Here is a 16,164-nt window from a genome sequence, read left to right on the forward strand (position 1 = left end):
AAATTTGTTTCTTAAATTAATTTTAATAAAAAAAATCAGTTTAAATCAGAAAAGTAACTAATCAATCTTGCCACTCTCTCCATTCTCTCTGCTCTCCAGTTAAATAATAACAAATAAAATAAATTTTAAAATTAAAAAATTATTTTATTAATTTTTGAAATTATAAAATGTCCAAATAACTAAAATAAATTAATACAATAAATTATTAAGTAAGGATAAAATGGAAAAAAATTAAAAGCAGTTAAGAGGGAATAAGAAATGACACAATGACCATAATACAATAATAAAATTAAATATTAATATAAGGATAAAATAGGAAAAAAAATTAAGAGCAGTTAAGAGGGGAATCCCCTTTATATATAGGTACAAATGAAACATAATAAATTTTTAAAAATATTTTAAACATAAGAACACACACGAACATGTATGTTTTGCTAGTTGATTTTAAACAAATTATAAATTTTAAAAGATAAAATAATAAAATAAAATACATTAATAAATTATCTACATTAAAATAGTTTTTACAAAACGGTTATGAAAAAATTCCTTTATTAATAGTTATAAATATAAATTAATAAAAATCCTCTTTAATCAGTTATACATACAAATATGTTATCACACTTTTAGTACCACTCTCTTAAATATTCACAAATTTAGTTTAATTTACAATTATACAACGTTTATTTTTTATTTTAATTAGTTAAATCATTTTTCATAATATTTTGAACAAATATGTCAAGTTTAAAATTCAAATAGAGTAAAATAAAATATATATATATATATATATAAAATTGTGAAAGTGAAACGAAATGGAGAATAAATATAAGCGTTTGACACAAGAAGAATTTGTAGGTCTGAAAGTTATGATTTTAAAAAATAACTAAAAAAAACTTGTTTGGTTTGTCATAACAGGTTTTTCAGAAATGAACTATTGTTATTAAAAATCCTATTTTTTCATGTGAGATAGTTTGAATTAAGAAGATGATAATTTTAATAAAAGTAAAATATTTATGAGAAAAGTAATTCCCATATTTTAGGATATTGATTTGGTGGGAAGCAAGCATTAAGAACTTCCTTGTCCCTGTAGCAAGCACCCAATGAAGAAGACAGAAACAGTTTTCTCTTTCTTTCATTCCAAATCGAATTGCAGGAAAGAAATTCCAAATAGAATGAACATTGTTTTAAATAGAGTAATGGCTGGAGTGGGCCTAGGGAGTAAAAGCACGCTTGCCGTATCTCGTGAGGTCGTGTTCCTGTGGACCCCCCATGTCCCTCCCCACCTTCCTTCTTGGATTATGTGGTTAGATATTCTTAAAGTTTCAAAGTACATAGATAAATCATAAATACCATGCACTATAAAAGAATAATAACAATAATATATAATCACCAAACCAAGAAAATGGAAAACAAGACAGGAAGACAAAACATCACTAAGAGAATATGCATCTATAAATAAATATATATTTATATTTATATTTGTGTGTGCGTGTGTGTAGAGAGACATATAAGAGAAAGGTAGTTTCTTTTGGGTTCCTTTCTTATGTGTCATATTTGCATCTCATGCAGCAGGGTCTTGAAATTCTCTGTAACGGTTATTTTTGTGAAGGGGAGGGGAGAAAGGACACTGATCAGTGACTACTGTTTTTTGGTTGAAATTGCGACTTCTGGAATGGATCACAGCAATTATTATAAGTATATACATATATATTTCTCAGCCCTTTTCTTTGTCTCAGTCTTTTTCTTTTTCTGGGTCTGTCTCTTCTCTTGGGAAACCACACCTTTGGGAACTGCATTTGGTTTTCAACATGTACTTTTTTCATGCTCTTGTTTTTGTTCTGTGTTTTTATTTGGGACATGAAATGGGGTTTCATTAGATTTTGCTTGTGATGAGTGTTTTTTCTAGTTTATTGGTTGGTTTGTGTATGAGGTTGTTAACTACGGGTTCCCTATTTTTTTATACCTTTCATCTGTAAACTTTGGCCGGTTTAGTTGTTTTCAGTTCTTGGTTTTTATTTGTTGTTGAGATGGTCGATTAATGTTAGATTTTGTGGATAGAGGGAGGAAGATGACGATGATGTTGTTTCTCCCTTTATCAATTTTTCTCATGTTTTTTATTTTGTTTATTTGGCCCTTTTCTCTTTTTTTGCCCTCTTTTGTGCATGGTTCTGTTCCTTTTTATATTAGTGTGGTGGTTTGGTTAGTAACTTGTGCTGCAATTTACTTGTGCTGTAGATTTGGTTAATCATCTCTGTCTATGTACTTTGGGTTGGCTTGTTTATTGTTGAAATCATGATGTTTACAATGTATCCCTTGCCATTCTTCAAAATTGTTATATGATTGGCTTCTTTTGTGTGCCTTTCTCCTTTTTCATTGTTGCATGACAATCATTTGCTTTTTGCTCCATGTTAAATGCTGCTAGGGAGCCTTGGGATTGGCATAGGGAGGACTATTGTCTCCAGAAGAGTTTCAATTATGGTAACTCTGACTTGTGTTTCTTAAGTTAGATTAGTCTAAATAATTGATGCCTGAGAAAGTTTTCTTGTTTGAGCAGAACTTCCGCAAGGACTGTGGAATGAGGTTCCTCAGAATGAAGATATGTCCTATGTGTTCAACGATGAAACAACCCCAGTGAAGGAATGTGGGGATTTTTCATATAATGTCAATAATAATGGTAAAGTACTTCTATCTGGCAGGCAGTTATATGTTGTCTAACAATCAATATGTGCAACTTGGGTATGTAGTTCCTTTTCATTTCTGCAATTGAGGGCGAACTTGACAAAAAGGGTAGGGTTTTGAACCAAATTGGAGCTTACTTGTAGGGATATAACTGTATGCATCTACCCTCCTCAGCTTCATGTATTGGGTTGCCCTTAATTTCTATTATTATTGTTATAACTGCTATGCTTTTTTATATGCAATGCTGTCCCTTTTAACTCAAATAAGGTGGATTTCAGAGTCAAATCTGAAAAATGAACCAGACAAGTGTTTGAAGACTTCTTATCAAGTTAAGAGACGACGGATGCTACAATTCAATGCTCAAGATGGGGGTCATTCCCCCTGCAACGAACATTTGTCTTCAGCATATTTGAAAGTAAAGGTTTGTGCCCTTGAGTGATTTTTCACACCCATAGTAGCATGATTGGTCAAGTCACATGAAAAAACAAATGCACAAGTACACTTTAATTTGAGCAAATACATCCTTTTCTTAAATATATCCCACATGATATAGCTGACTAAGGCACGAACAGATTTTGTCTTAATGTAACTAAAATTGGTGCAACTTTTCCTTGTTATTTTTGCAAGATTTCTGATTTATATACTAGATTTCATATTCATGTTTTGTGAAATAGTTAGTTCAGCCATGTTCATATATGAAGTAGAACTTAATCCAGTGTCTCATCTGCAAGTTTTACAGTAGCCATTTGACAGCTTAGTGTAATAGAGCCCTGTTTTAACTTGGACTTCTGTGATGACCATTAAAATGTGGCAATGAGATGTTTGGTTCAACTCTCTGTTGTTCTGGGTCTTTCAGTCTTAGCGTACACATAATCTGGTGTTCTTGTTTTGAGTTGATCAACAATCTTGTTTCTATCCTTTAAGGCTTCATGATTTTCAATGCACATAGTTACCACTAGACATCACCACTCAAGAATATCGCCTTTTCTTTTTATTTTGTGATATGTGATTGTCAAGTGTGTCAGTAGTAGTTTATTAATTTCAATGAGATGTTGTTTGAGTTAATAATTGTGCTATAGTTGTAGTTTTGCCTGATTGTGTAACTGTTACATTATGTATATAGGGGAAGGAAGACCCAAATGAAGAGATTTTCTCAGAATTTTCACAATGGGTATCTGCGGCATCAGGTTTACCTTTTGCAAGATTATGCTTTGTTTTTTTCTTTCTGTGGATTTGATATCTGTAACCAATTATAATGTAACATGCATTAGGAAGTGCATCTGCTTCCAATTATGAGGAGTTTGAGTCAGCTGAAGGGTGGCTAGCAGATTGCTTTGCGGATACTGAAATGCAATTATGTCCTCATGATTTGTATGCTTCTAAAGACTACCACTAATATATGCCATATATCTGTTTATACAAAACAATCTTATGATTATGTTATTTGACTCAGGAATTTTTCTGGGGCTGATGACATTCATATAGATGTTGCAGGTAGAAATTTGTCTGCCTGTCATTTACTCCAATTTTCCTATTTCTTCCCTCTTTCCCCTTTCTTGTACACTTTGACTTATTTGAAATATGCTTAGATCTCTGCAACTTCCAACCTGCCCTTGAACAAAATGTGGTTCAGCATCGCGTCACTAAAACCCACAAAAACATTGTCTTCAAAGGTTTGTTTTGTTTTATCTTGATATAGTGTTTCTGCTTGTTTTGATTGCAATGGATATCTGCCTAATATCTCATCTGTGAGAAGGCTGTTTGAATAAACTAAAAAAACACTTCTGTGAGAAGAAAATAAGGAGAAAAAATAAAATAAATTTCTGCATATGCCAATATTAACATGCATAATACTAAAATTATCTTTCAAAGAAGCTAGTATGAGAAAACTTTCTGCAAATTGATGTAATGCAGGAGCTAACTTTGGCTTATGGAGAAGTTTATGTTACTTTCACATTTTACTTTCTTCTCCTAGAACTATTTATTGAGAAGTTTATCCAAAAAGGCTCATTTCTCCTATGTGCTAAAGATTCACAAGACAGGAGAAGTTAGCATGCTTTTGCAGTAGTTGTGTTTTTATTTCTAAAACTGTGGCCTATAGTTGTTGTCAAATGCTAAAGAATCCTTAACCAGTAAGTAATGTACATAGTAGTTAATAATGGCATGAAACTTTTTGACATGAAATCAAATTCTGACTTTGTTTAACATGTTTAGGGGGAAAATCATTTATAGAAACGCCCACAAAGCTAGCTGCTTCTGTGGCCTATCCATTTGCCTTCATTAAACCCAGTGGTGCCCATGGAGATGTCACTCTGAAGGAAATAAATCAACGTATTCTGTCTCCACCACCTCCTCTGAAATCCAAACTAAGTGTGGAAGATCCATCAACTTACCCAAAATCAGCTTTTTCTGGGAAGCCCGTTGTTGGAAAAACAAAAATTCACATTGAAGGGGGAAAAGGGAGCATCACAATTATGAGAACCAAAGGCTAAAGGCTCAAGTGTTTAGTACTAACTTTTTGTATTGGGTTTGGCTTCATTTTGTGCATGTAAAGTACCTGGTAATTTAATAGTTGGTGTTTCAATTTTTTGTTCTTATTTTGCACCCATGATAACACCACCTTAGTGTTTTGTATCCTAGTAGAGGATTTAGATGACTCTAAGTGGCTTTCTCTTGGTAGATGCTTTTGTTTAAACTAACTCTTCTATGAAAATTTTGGTCAACACTGATATCCTATATTATGATATAACAATATATATAACCCTAGTTGGTTTAATGTTTTTATCAGTGTTTGTACATATAAAGGGATTTCAGTTTTTAGTGCTTGTAGATTTTGTTTTGTTAACAATTCCTCTTGACAATTATCAAATACTTGATATGCATCTAAACATGTTGATGTGCTATGTCTATAAAAAACATAAGATGTTAAAAACATATGGCATTACTTTTACAAATAATTACAAATATCTTATGAAAGGGGATACACCAAAAACCTTACTTCAGATTGCAAACGCACAATTTATAATTTTTATTTTGATGAATTTTTTTGAAATTCACTATTAGATTAAAAATTTATTTTTCATAAATTATATATACAAATTTTTTATATTAAACTATAATTATTCAATGCATTGCTTATATATATAGATAGATAGATTTTTTTTATTTTTTTTATCAGCAATAGATAGATAGATAGATAAAAAAATATATAATTTAATTTTGACAAAATTTGCCGAATAATCATAATAACAAGAAATTATAATTTAACAATTAGATTAGAAAAATCATTTTTTATATAAAATTATCAACATTGCAACATTAATAAAAGTTGAATATATATATTAAGTGACACCAAGGATTTCAAAGAGGCTATATTGAAGAAGATAACAAATTTTGCAAATATTTCAAAAAAGATCTCCATATATCTCTAGCAAATTGTGCATTGCATTCTCTGACTCCATATATTGATGCATCATTTAAAAAAAAATTAATTTTATCATTCATTATTTCAGATTATGCACTCTAAAATGTATTTGTGAATCATGCATTCCATTTTTTAATCTAAAAATATAATACAAAACGTACATTATGAAATGTATGATACATTTTGAAATATATTTTTGTAATCTGGAAATACATTATGGAATATATTAATACATTACAAAATACATTATGGAATATATTAATACATTACGAAATGTACTTCAGGATGTGAAAATATATTCTGAAATATCTATTCCATAATGTATTACTAAATTATGTTATATTCTGAAATATCTATTCCATAATGTATTACTAAATTATGTTATATTCTAAATTTTATATTCCAAAAGATATTTTCTGAATTTAGAAATGTATATCAAAATATACAACACTAGAATGTATTTTTTTCAAAAACAGATTTATCATTTTACACTGGTATGGATGCGGTGCAGGTTTAAAAACATAGGGGTGTAGAAAGCAATGCCCTAGTAAATTTTGGAGAAGTTGCACTACATTGCTTCACACGGTCTCCTCTCTTGCTCCTTTTGTTCACTAAGGTTCCTCTAATTATAAATATATAAAGGATAATTAATATATATATATAAGTATATATATTTATATTTTCTCCATTTTTATTATTTTTTTATTTGGAAATGTGTTCAAAAAGGCGTGTAGGTGAGAATCCAATGTTTCTCAGTAAATATATTTTTAGCTAGTCTCCAACCAAAATGGATAAGATTCACATACGAAAGATTATATTTTGTTAAAAATTAGTATTTATAGGTCTTTTTGGTGACAACCTTAAGTTTATTAATTTATAATTCATAAATAATTACTTAATAATAAAAATTATTTGAATAATTCATTTTATTTATAATTGTTATTGGTAAAAATTTAATTATAGGATATATACCATCTTCCAACGTATAAATGTTCCACCTTTATGACGGTAGACGTATAAAAATTACACCTTTATGACAGTAGGTAGAGTTAGTGCATTTATTAATTTATCATATTTATCTATCTCACAGTGTATTTATTACTTTATATAATATTTATCTGTCTCACATATTCCCAATTCACCCAAATGCACAATTAGTATTTTCATCATATATAAAAGGATAAATAACGATTTTGATCTTTAGATAGATTACATCGACAACGGTTTGAGACTTTTAATTCAATGTAATATTTATGTTTTCTTAATATTTACAATAAAAAGTGTAAATATTGTAATAATTTTCTTATGGATGTAAGTCAAAGGAGCTATATTGAATTCAAATTGATTTTCAATGTAATGCAATTACGTTTAATTGTGCTGAGTTTATATATATTTTATTTAACTACTTAAGTTGGTGTCAATGTAATGGTAGCAAAACAATTAAGAGATTTTCTAAAGGTACCAATACGTGAGAAAAATAATTTGTATGAATGAATGACTACTTAACAATATTTTTAAATTAATGATTACTTACCATATTTTAAAATATTTGTGTAAATTAATGACAACTTAACAATTAGTTTTGTTTTTAAATGAAATAATTGTGCTCACTATTTTATTATATGTTTTCTTTTTCTCATTTTTTTTTTCTAATGATCAATGAGAGAAAAGGTAGATTTTCTTTGTGCAAATTACACTCAATGGAAGCTTCAAATAACAAAGTTTTATGAGATCATGAAGTTTTAATTGTCAATAAAAAAATCAAAAGCTAATTAAGAGTCTTGAAAATTAAAGACTTAATTTTAAATTTATTGTATTAGTTTATTATAACTTTCATGTTAGAAAGAGTGTGAATCAAACATATAGGAGTTATTAATCTTAAAATAAGTTTTAAGTGTTTTTTTTTAAATGTTTTAAAACCTCTGTGACTTACAATAATCAATTACAATTAGTTAACTAATTGTTTATCTTTAATATTAACCCATTATTTTATTTTATTTTCTGTACTACCAGGAGAATATATCGAGAACTTTATATATATATATATATATATATATATATATATATATATTATATAATCACTGTAGCAAGGTCCAAATAAATAAGAGTCCAAATTAATGGGTGTATAAAATAATAAAGAGGTGCAGAAAGAAAAGCCCAAACAAGGTATAAGCCCAATAAGAAAACCTTATAAATAGAGGATCAACCCAAGAGGTAAGGTAGAGTGAATTTTATCTAATGAATGTAAAACTATTTCTGACTTTGGCATCAGAGCGCCTTGCAGGTACACACACCCATCTGTGAGAAGAGAAGCCGAAAGTCCAACCTGGAGAGAAGCCAAAAGCTAAACCTGGAGAGAAGTTGGAAGCCCAAATCCAAGAGATCGACTAGTGAAGTCTATGTTGTCAGGTTGTTTGAGTGTTCTCAGTCCTTTTTGTAAGAACATTTTGGCGCCCACCGTGGGGCTGAGAGATAATTAAAGAAGTTGAAGCAGAGATGAGTAGAAGGGAAGAACAGGGTGGAGAGCGGGAAGATAACCAAAATATGATGTCAATGGCAATGTTAATGCAATTACAAAAACAATTTGAAATGTTAAAAAAAAGTAATGAAGAAGAATTAAGTATGTTGAAAGCAGAAAATGCGCATATGAAAAGAAAGTTGCAAGAAGAAACAATTTTGAATTCATCCTTTGAAATTGTCCAGCCAAGAGTACCAACAAATGAAAGAGTTCATAATAATGAAAGTTTTCAAACAAGGAAAAGGTTACCTGAAACATCTGGAACTTTACCGGAATATCTTCTAGAAAACATCCATTCTATGATGTTATAGTGGATACTCCATTGTCTGATAATTGGAAAAATTTAACCATAGACAAGTATGATGGAAGTACATATCCTGATGAACATATTGCAGTTTATACAACTCAGATCAGTTTATACACATGGAATGATGATATAATGTGCCGAGTGTTTCCAACCACATTGAAAAGAGCAACTCTGAGTTAGTTTACATGTCTACCACCTTTATGTATTGATTATTTTGACACATTGGTGGAAAATTTTGGAGCTCAGTTTGTGACTAGTCGGCCTTATCATTTAACATCGATTGTGTTGGTAAACATAAGGCAGGAGAAGGGAGAATCGTTGAGGATGTTTATGCAACGATTTGGAAAGATGGATTTGGGTATTCAAAATCTTAGTCCAGAAGTCACAATGCATCACATGATAACAACACTAAAACCAAGACCATTTGTCGATAGTCTTTGTAAGAAGTTGACAACTAACCTTGATGAATTAAGGCAACGAGCATCGAAGTTTATGCAGATGGAAGAGTTAAGAGAATTTCGTAATCAAGCAAGAACATATGGAGGTGAAAAAATGATAATTGAGAGAGAAAGCGAACATTTTTTCAGAAGAGCAAAAGAGGAGTTTCGAAGCCGAAAGTTCCAACAATATACACCATTGAATACCAACAGGACGAGAATTTTACAGGAGGCAATGGCAGTAGAAATCATACCACCCCAAAGAAAAGCAAGAACACCTGAAAGGGCAAATCATAGCAAGCACTGTGAGTATCATAAAAATCATGGTCATCATACAAAAGAATGTATCGGTTTGAAAGATAGAGTAGAAGAGTTGATTCAAGCAGGACAGTTGAGGTGTTTTTTCAAAAGTGGAAACGTAAGAACGAGACAAAGTCTTGAAAGAGAACCGAGAGGTGGAGAGTTAGGAGAAAGGAGGCTATAGAGGTTTGAAAGAAAAGATAACATGAGAGTAGAAAGAAGAGATGAAAGAATAGGAGGTAGACCGAAAGCAAGAAATGAAAGAGGTTACCAAAATACACAATCAGTAAGAAGAAGTAGAGAAAAAAGTCTAGGAAGACCAGTGAGAGGTTTCATTAACACAATCTCAGGGGGATTCTCTGGAAATGAATCATCAACGACAAGGAAACAGTATTGGAGGAATGTCATAACAGTTAACCATGTCTTTAAAAAGAGAACGCTGCCACCCGTGCTTTTTACAGATGAAGATTTTTAAGAAATTGATCCTGATCATGATGACCCAATGGTAATAACGGTGGAAATAACAAAGTACGCAGTTATGAAAACTCTTGTAGATCAAGGAAGCTCATTGGATATCTTGTTTTAGGAAATTTCAGGAAGTTACATCTAAAAGAAGGAGATACGGTGCCCTTTCGTGAACATATTATTGGCTTATCGGGTGAAATGGTAGATACAAAAGGCTACATTGACTTAGTAACAACATTTGGAAGAGGAAGTGCAACAAGGAAAATTAAAATCAGGTATTTGGTGGTGGATGCTTGAACATCATATAATGCTTTGTTGGGAAGATCCTCTCTAAACAAGTTGGGAGCTATAGTATCAACACCGCACTTGGCCATGAAATTCCTAATTGAAAAGAGAGAGATAGCAACCATTTATGTTAATCAAAGGGATGCTCGTGAGTGTTATGCAACTGGGTTGAAAATGACTTAAAAAACTAACAGAGAAAATGGCAGGAATATGGTGGCTATGGTGGATTTGGATCCAAGAATGAATGATGAGAGGTTAGAACCGAAAGAAGAAACAACGTCTATCATACTTGGAGAAGATGAGAAACAATGCACATATATAGGTGGAAGTATGCCTGAAGAATTATTAAGTAAGTTGATTGTGGTGTTACGAAGAAATAAAGATTTATTTGCATGGAAGGCAGCCGACATTCCAGGGATAGATCCTGATGTAATTTCTCATAAGTTGTCTATTTGTCAAGGAGCAAAGCCGGTGGCACAAAAGCGAAGAAAGCTAGGGGAAGAAAGACGAAAGGCAGCAATTGAAGAAACCGAGAAGTTATTACAAGTTGGTTTCATTCAAGAAGCTCATTATACAACATGGTTAGCCAATGTGGTACTTGTTAAAAAGCCAAATGGTAAATGGAGAATGTGTATTGATTACACTGACTTGAATAAAGCATGTCCGAAAGATTCATATCCATTACCAAGTATTGACCGATTGGTTGATGGAGCATCTGGACAGGAGATGATAAGTTTTCTTGATGCTTACTTTGGGTATAACCAAATACAAATGCATGAGCCAGATATCTCTAAAATAGCTTTTACAACTGATACGGCTAACTATTGTTACAAAGTTATGCCTTTTGGCTTAAAAAATGTTGGAGCCACATATCAAAGGTTGATGGACAAGGTGTTTCGGGAGAAAATCGGGAAGAATATGGAAGTTTATGTTGATGACATGATTGTTAACTCATGTGAGGTGCAACGACATGTAAAAGACCTTGAAGAAATTTTTGCACAAATAAGAAAGTATAACCTACGCTTGAATCCTGAAAAGTGTGTTTTTAGTGTGAGGGGAGGAAAATATTTAGGCTTTATGCTTAACAACAGAGGAATTAAAGCAAATCCTGATAAGTGAGGCAATATTAAAAATTAGAAGTCCAATAAACTTGAAGGAAGTACAAAGACTGGTGGGGAAGTTAAATTCGTTAGCAAGATTTCTACCAATTCTGGCTGAGAGAACTAAACCAATAGTGAAATTATTGAAAAAAACTGAAACTTTTGAGTGGAATAACAGTGTGAGTGGGCCTTTTCTCAACTAAAAAGTGTGATAGCCAAACCACCTATTCTAGTCAAACATGTGCTAGCCCAACCTATCATAGTTTACTTAGCAACCTCACATGAAGCTATAGGAGCAGCCTTAATATAAGAAAATCTAGAGCAAAAACCAATATACTTTGTAAGTAGATCCCTCCAAAATGTCAAAACCAGATACCCCTTGGTTGAAAAAATAGCCTTAACACTTGTGTACACAACAAGGCGTCTTCAGCCATCATCAATTAATTGTGAGAACTGATTATCCAATATCTAAAATCTTAAGAAAACCAGAACTTGTAGGTAGAATGGTTGCATGGTCAATGGAGCTTTCAGAATATGGAATCAAATACGAACCGAGAGGAGCAATCAAGGCACAATCTCTTGCAGATTTTATTATTCAATTGCCAACAACAACACAGTAGGAGGAGTGGACGTTACATGTGGACGACTCATCAAATAAGAAAGGAAGCAAATCAGGGATAGTACCCGAAGGACCAAAAAATTTCCAAATAGAGATGGCATTAAGACTTGAGTTCAAAACATCCAACAATCAAGCCGAATATGAAGCTCTAATTGTAGGATTACTCTTGGCCAAAGACATGGGAGTTGATAAGGTCATATGCAAAAGCGATTCTCAACTTACAGTAGGACATATATAAGGAGAATATCAGGTAAGAGATCCATTGTTAATGAAATATTATCATAGAGTGTTAAAAATTATGCAATGCTTTGCTAAGGCCGAGATAAAATACATACCGAGAGAAATAAATTCAAAGGCAGACTCGTTATCCAAGCTGGCAAGTCAACAACGACAAATTCAACATAACTCAGTCATACAACAAACTCTTAACCAACCTATGGTTGGTTTAGAAGAATGCTTCAATATTACAACAACAAAAGATGACTGGATCAAGGCATACGTAGAAGTGATAAAAAAATCAAGAACAAGACATTGAAGTAGATTCTAAGATAACAAAAAAAAGCTGCCAATTTTGTTCTAATAGGTGATGAGTTGTACAAAAGAGGGTTTTCAACACCTTTGTTAAAATGTCTTTCACAGGAACAAGTTGAATATGTGACAAAAGAACTTCATGAAAGAATTTGTGGACTACATTGTGGAGCCCGAACAATGGTGACGAAGATTTGTAGAGCTGGATATTATTGGCCAACAGTTCGAGAAGATTGCAATCAAAATGTCAAGGCATGCAAGAAATGTCAAGAGTTTGGAAGTTTTAATCATATACCAGTACAAGAGTTGCAAGGAATTATTTCCCCATGGCCATTTTCTAAGTGGGGAATGGACATACTTGGTCCATTTCCATTTGTGCGTGGACAAACTAAATTTATGATTGTTGTTATGGATTACTTCACTAAATGGATAGAAGTAGAAGCTTTGACTAAAATAACTGCCCAACAAGTCCAAACTTTTGTATGGAAAAACATAATATGTAGATTTGGCACACACTATCATAACTGACAATGCCCGACAATTAACTGATAAAAAGCTATGGAATTCTATGCAGATTTAGGGATTAAGTCCACAACAACTTTAGTTGAGCACTCGCAAACAAATGGACAAGCAGAAGCAGCAAAAATATTTATTCTCAGACAACTAAAAAGAAGATTAGGAAGTGCGAAAGGATTATGGGCAAAGAAATTACCAGAGATATTATGGGCATATAGGTGTACCTCGCAAACTTCAACTAGCCAAACACCATTCAATCTTACACATGGTACTGATGCCATGTTACCCATAGAAATTAATGAGCCAACATTGCAAAGACAAATAGAAGATTGGAACATCAATAATGAATGTTTAAGAACATATTTAGATCTCATTGAAAAACTTAGAGAAAAAGAAAAAAATTAAAAGAAGAGGCAGTAAAGAGAAGAACATCTAAGAGGTTTAATGCTAAAGTAAAACTTAGAAGTTTTAATGAAGGCGATTTGGTTTAGAGGATGCAGACTGATGCTCAAAAGGATCCACAACAAGGAAAGTTAGCATCAAATTGGGAAGGTCCTTTCAGAGTTTTAGAAAAATTGAAAAATGGAGCTTATAGGTTGGAAACATTAGAAGAAAATGCAATACCGAGAATGTGGAACGCGAGTCATTTAAAGTTTTGTTTCAGTTGAAAGATGATGTAAAGGACTTTTTGTGTATTAACTTATTACATAATGAAGACATTTTGCAAGCAACAAAAATTTTTTCTCAATAAAATTCAGTCTACGAGTCTCTTGGTCTTGGATGATTTCACTCCCGGTGAAACCTTCCCGAGAGAAATATCATAATATTTTGGTCATGGACGATTTCATTACAAATGAAACCCTGCCAAAATAAAATACTCTGAAAATCTCTTGGACTTGGATGATTTCACTACAGGTGAACCCTCCCAACAGATATATCATCAACGTATCTCAATTTTGAATGCATTAATTCCTCATAGTAACATAAAGTGTATATTATGAATAAAACAAATGGCTTTTATAGTAAACCATTACTCGAAAAATTTTAACCGAAAGGTTCCCGTGCATAATGAAACATGCCTTTAGTTAATCACATTAACCGAAAGGTATAACCGATAACATCTAAGGTAAGTTAGGAACTTATGTTTATAATCACATTACTCGAAAAAGTTTTAAGCGAAAGGTTACCATGCATAATGAAACACGTCTTTAGTTAATCACATTAACTGAGAAGTATAGCCGATAACATCTAAGGTAAGTTAGGAACTTATGTTTATAATCACATTACTCGAAAAGTTTTGACCGAAAGGTTACCATGCATAATAAAGAACACTTTTAATAAATCACATTAACTAAGAGCTATAACTGATAAAATGTAAGGTAAGTTAGAAGTTTCGATCAAAAGGTTATCAAGTACAATAAAGCACATCTTTTTAATCACATTAGTCGAGAAGTAACACAAACCCAAAAGTATAATCGAAAGTGGTTCTTAATCGACTTAGTTAAGTCATTTAAATTGATTAAGTTATTTATGGTAAAAACAAGAATAATAAAAAATAGACGATAAAGTCGAAAAGTTTTATATTAAACTGCAGGTAATACATTAGTATGGCCATAGCGGCACTCAAAATGATTTCATTCCCGATATCTAAGCGGGATCTATAACAAAAAATTGAGCTAATAACTCATTTCGTTCATGATGTTAATATCTACTGCATCCTCCTCCGGAATCTCGTTGATGGGAACCAGTTCACCATTATAAAAGTCCTTCACATCAAAATTTGCTTTGTCAACAGGAATTTTGTAAAAATGTTTGGCTTGTTGAAGAGATTTGTCAAAACCTAACTTGTGTTGCTTGATGACAAAACTCTCGGCTTTAAACACGCTTGCCTTCAATTGATTTATTTCTTTCTCCATGAGTTTGCTGGTGTTATTGTCAATCTCTTTAGCACAAGATAACTCCAACATGTTTTCCTTTAAGTGTTGATTTTCAGTTTGAAGTTGTGTTTTCTCTTCATCACTCTTCAACCTTTTGGTATTCAACTCAGTAATCTTATTTTCAAGATTCTCCTTTTCAGTCTCACGTTGAGTATTCAAAGCATTTATTTCTTCCACCTGAAGGGTCAAAGACTTGATCTTTTTGTTGCACAAGATGCTTTGATGTCTCCAAATCCAAGAGGAAAGCTTGAAGACCTTGTTGTTGGGTGTGTGTGTGTTGTCTAGTTGTTTGAAACTTGTTAATTCACTCCTTAAGTTGATCCAAGTTCATTTGAATCTTTAACCTTTTGAAAATATGTGTTTTCAAAAAAGTTGTAAAAAATTCAACAGGTTGTTTTACCTTAGCTGCTTTTGAAAAACTTGGTTGACTTTGCTGTCAAACCAAAACAATCGTTTCGACAAAACAACCGATTGTTTTCCTGCAAACCTTAACAGAATTTTGTTAACCAGTTCTAATATGTTTTAAATGATCCTAACTAACTTGGCTCCTTTATTAAATGCTTTTGACCACTTGGTGGGTCTATATAAAGGTGGTTTTACGCTCCTAATCTTAAAGTAACAGAAAGACTTTATCAAAATAGTTTTTCCAAGATTTGAAAGAGCTTTGGATCATTCTTAAGTGTGTGGAATAGGATTGGGTTGTAATTTTAAAACTTTAAGCTTTGTAATACTTTGGTGTATTCTATTCCCTTCTTCCTTGATTACTATATTTCTGTATTGGTGTTGCCAAGGAGTGTTGTGTGTTCTTGAGGGGTTCAAGATCAACACTCTTGGTGTGGTTTGCCAAAGGTAGTGTGTTTCTTGAGGGGTTCAAGGTCACTACTTTGGTGTGTGGTGTGTGTAATCTGGTTTTGATTGCATAGTGGAATACCCAATGGTTTCTAGGGACTGGATGTAGCTCTTGGTGTAAGAGTGAACCAGTATAAATTGCTTGTGTGCTTATCTCTTACCCTTAACTCTTTAAATTCTGTTTTTAAGTTCTTTTTATAAAC

General features: G+C 32.2%; 1 protein-coding gene across 2 annotated transcripts; it reads left to right on the top strand.

Moving 5' to 3' along the window:
- The first annotated feature begins 1,388 nt into the window (after positions 1-1,388).
- On the top strand, positions 1,389-5,460 carry LOC137826477 (protein XRI1). Of its 2 annotated transcripts, none has more exons than XM_068632454.2 (9): positions 1,389-1,692; positions 2,420-2,475; positions 2,552-2,671; positions 2,955-3,097; positions 3,800-3,863; positions 3,948-4,047; positions 4,130-4,170; positions 4,266-4,349; positions 4,891-5,460. In XM_068632454.2, the coding sequence occupies exons 1-9, from the start codon at positions 1,541-1,543 to the stop codon at positions 5,166-5,168; spliced, it is 1,038 nt and encodes a 345-aa protein (XP_068488555.2). In that variant the 5' UTR covers positions 1,389-1,540; the 3' UTR covers positions 5,169-5,460. The 2 variants fall into 2 exon arrangements, with proteins under 2 accessions (XP_068488555.2, XP_068488554.2); XM_068632453.2 differs by having other exon boundaries at positions 1,431-1,692; positions 2,955-3,091.
- The last annotated feature ends 10,704 nt before the right edge of the window (positions 5,461-16,164 follow it).

Source organism: Phaseolus vulgaris, chromosome 8 (assembly GCF_051622355.1).
Source record: "Phaseolus vulgaris cultivar YP4 chromosome 8, ASM5162235v1, whole genome shotgun sequence".
NCBI lineage: Eukaryota > Viridiplantae > Streptophyta > Magnoliopsida > Fabales > Fabaceae > Phaseolus > Phaseolus vulgaris.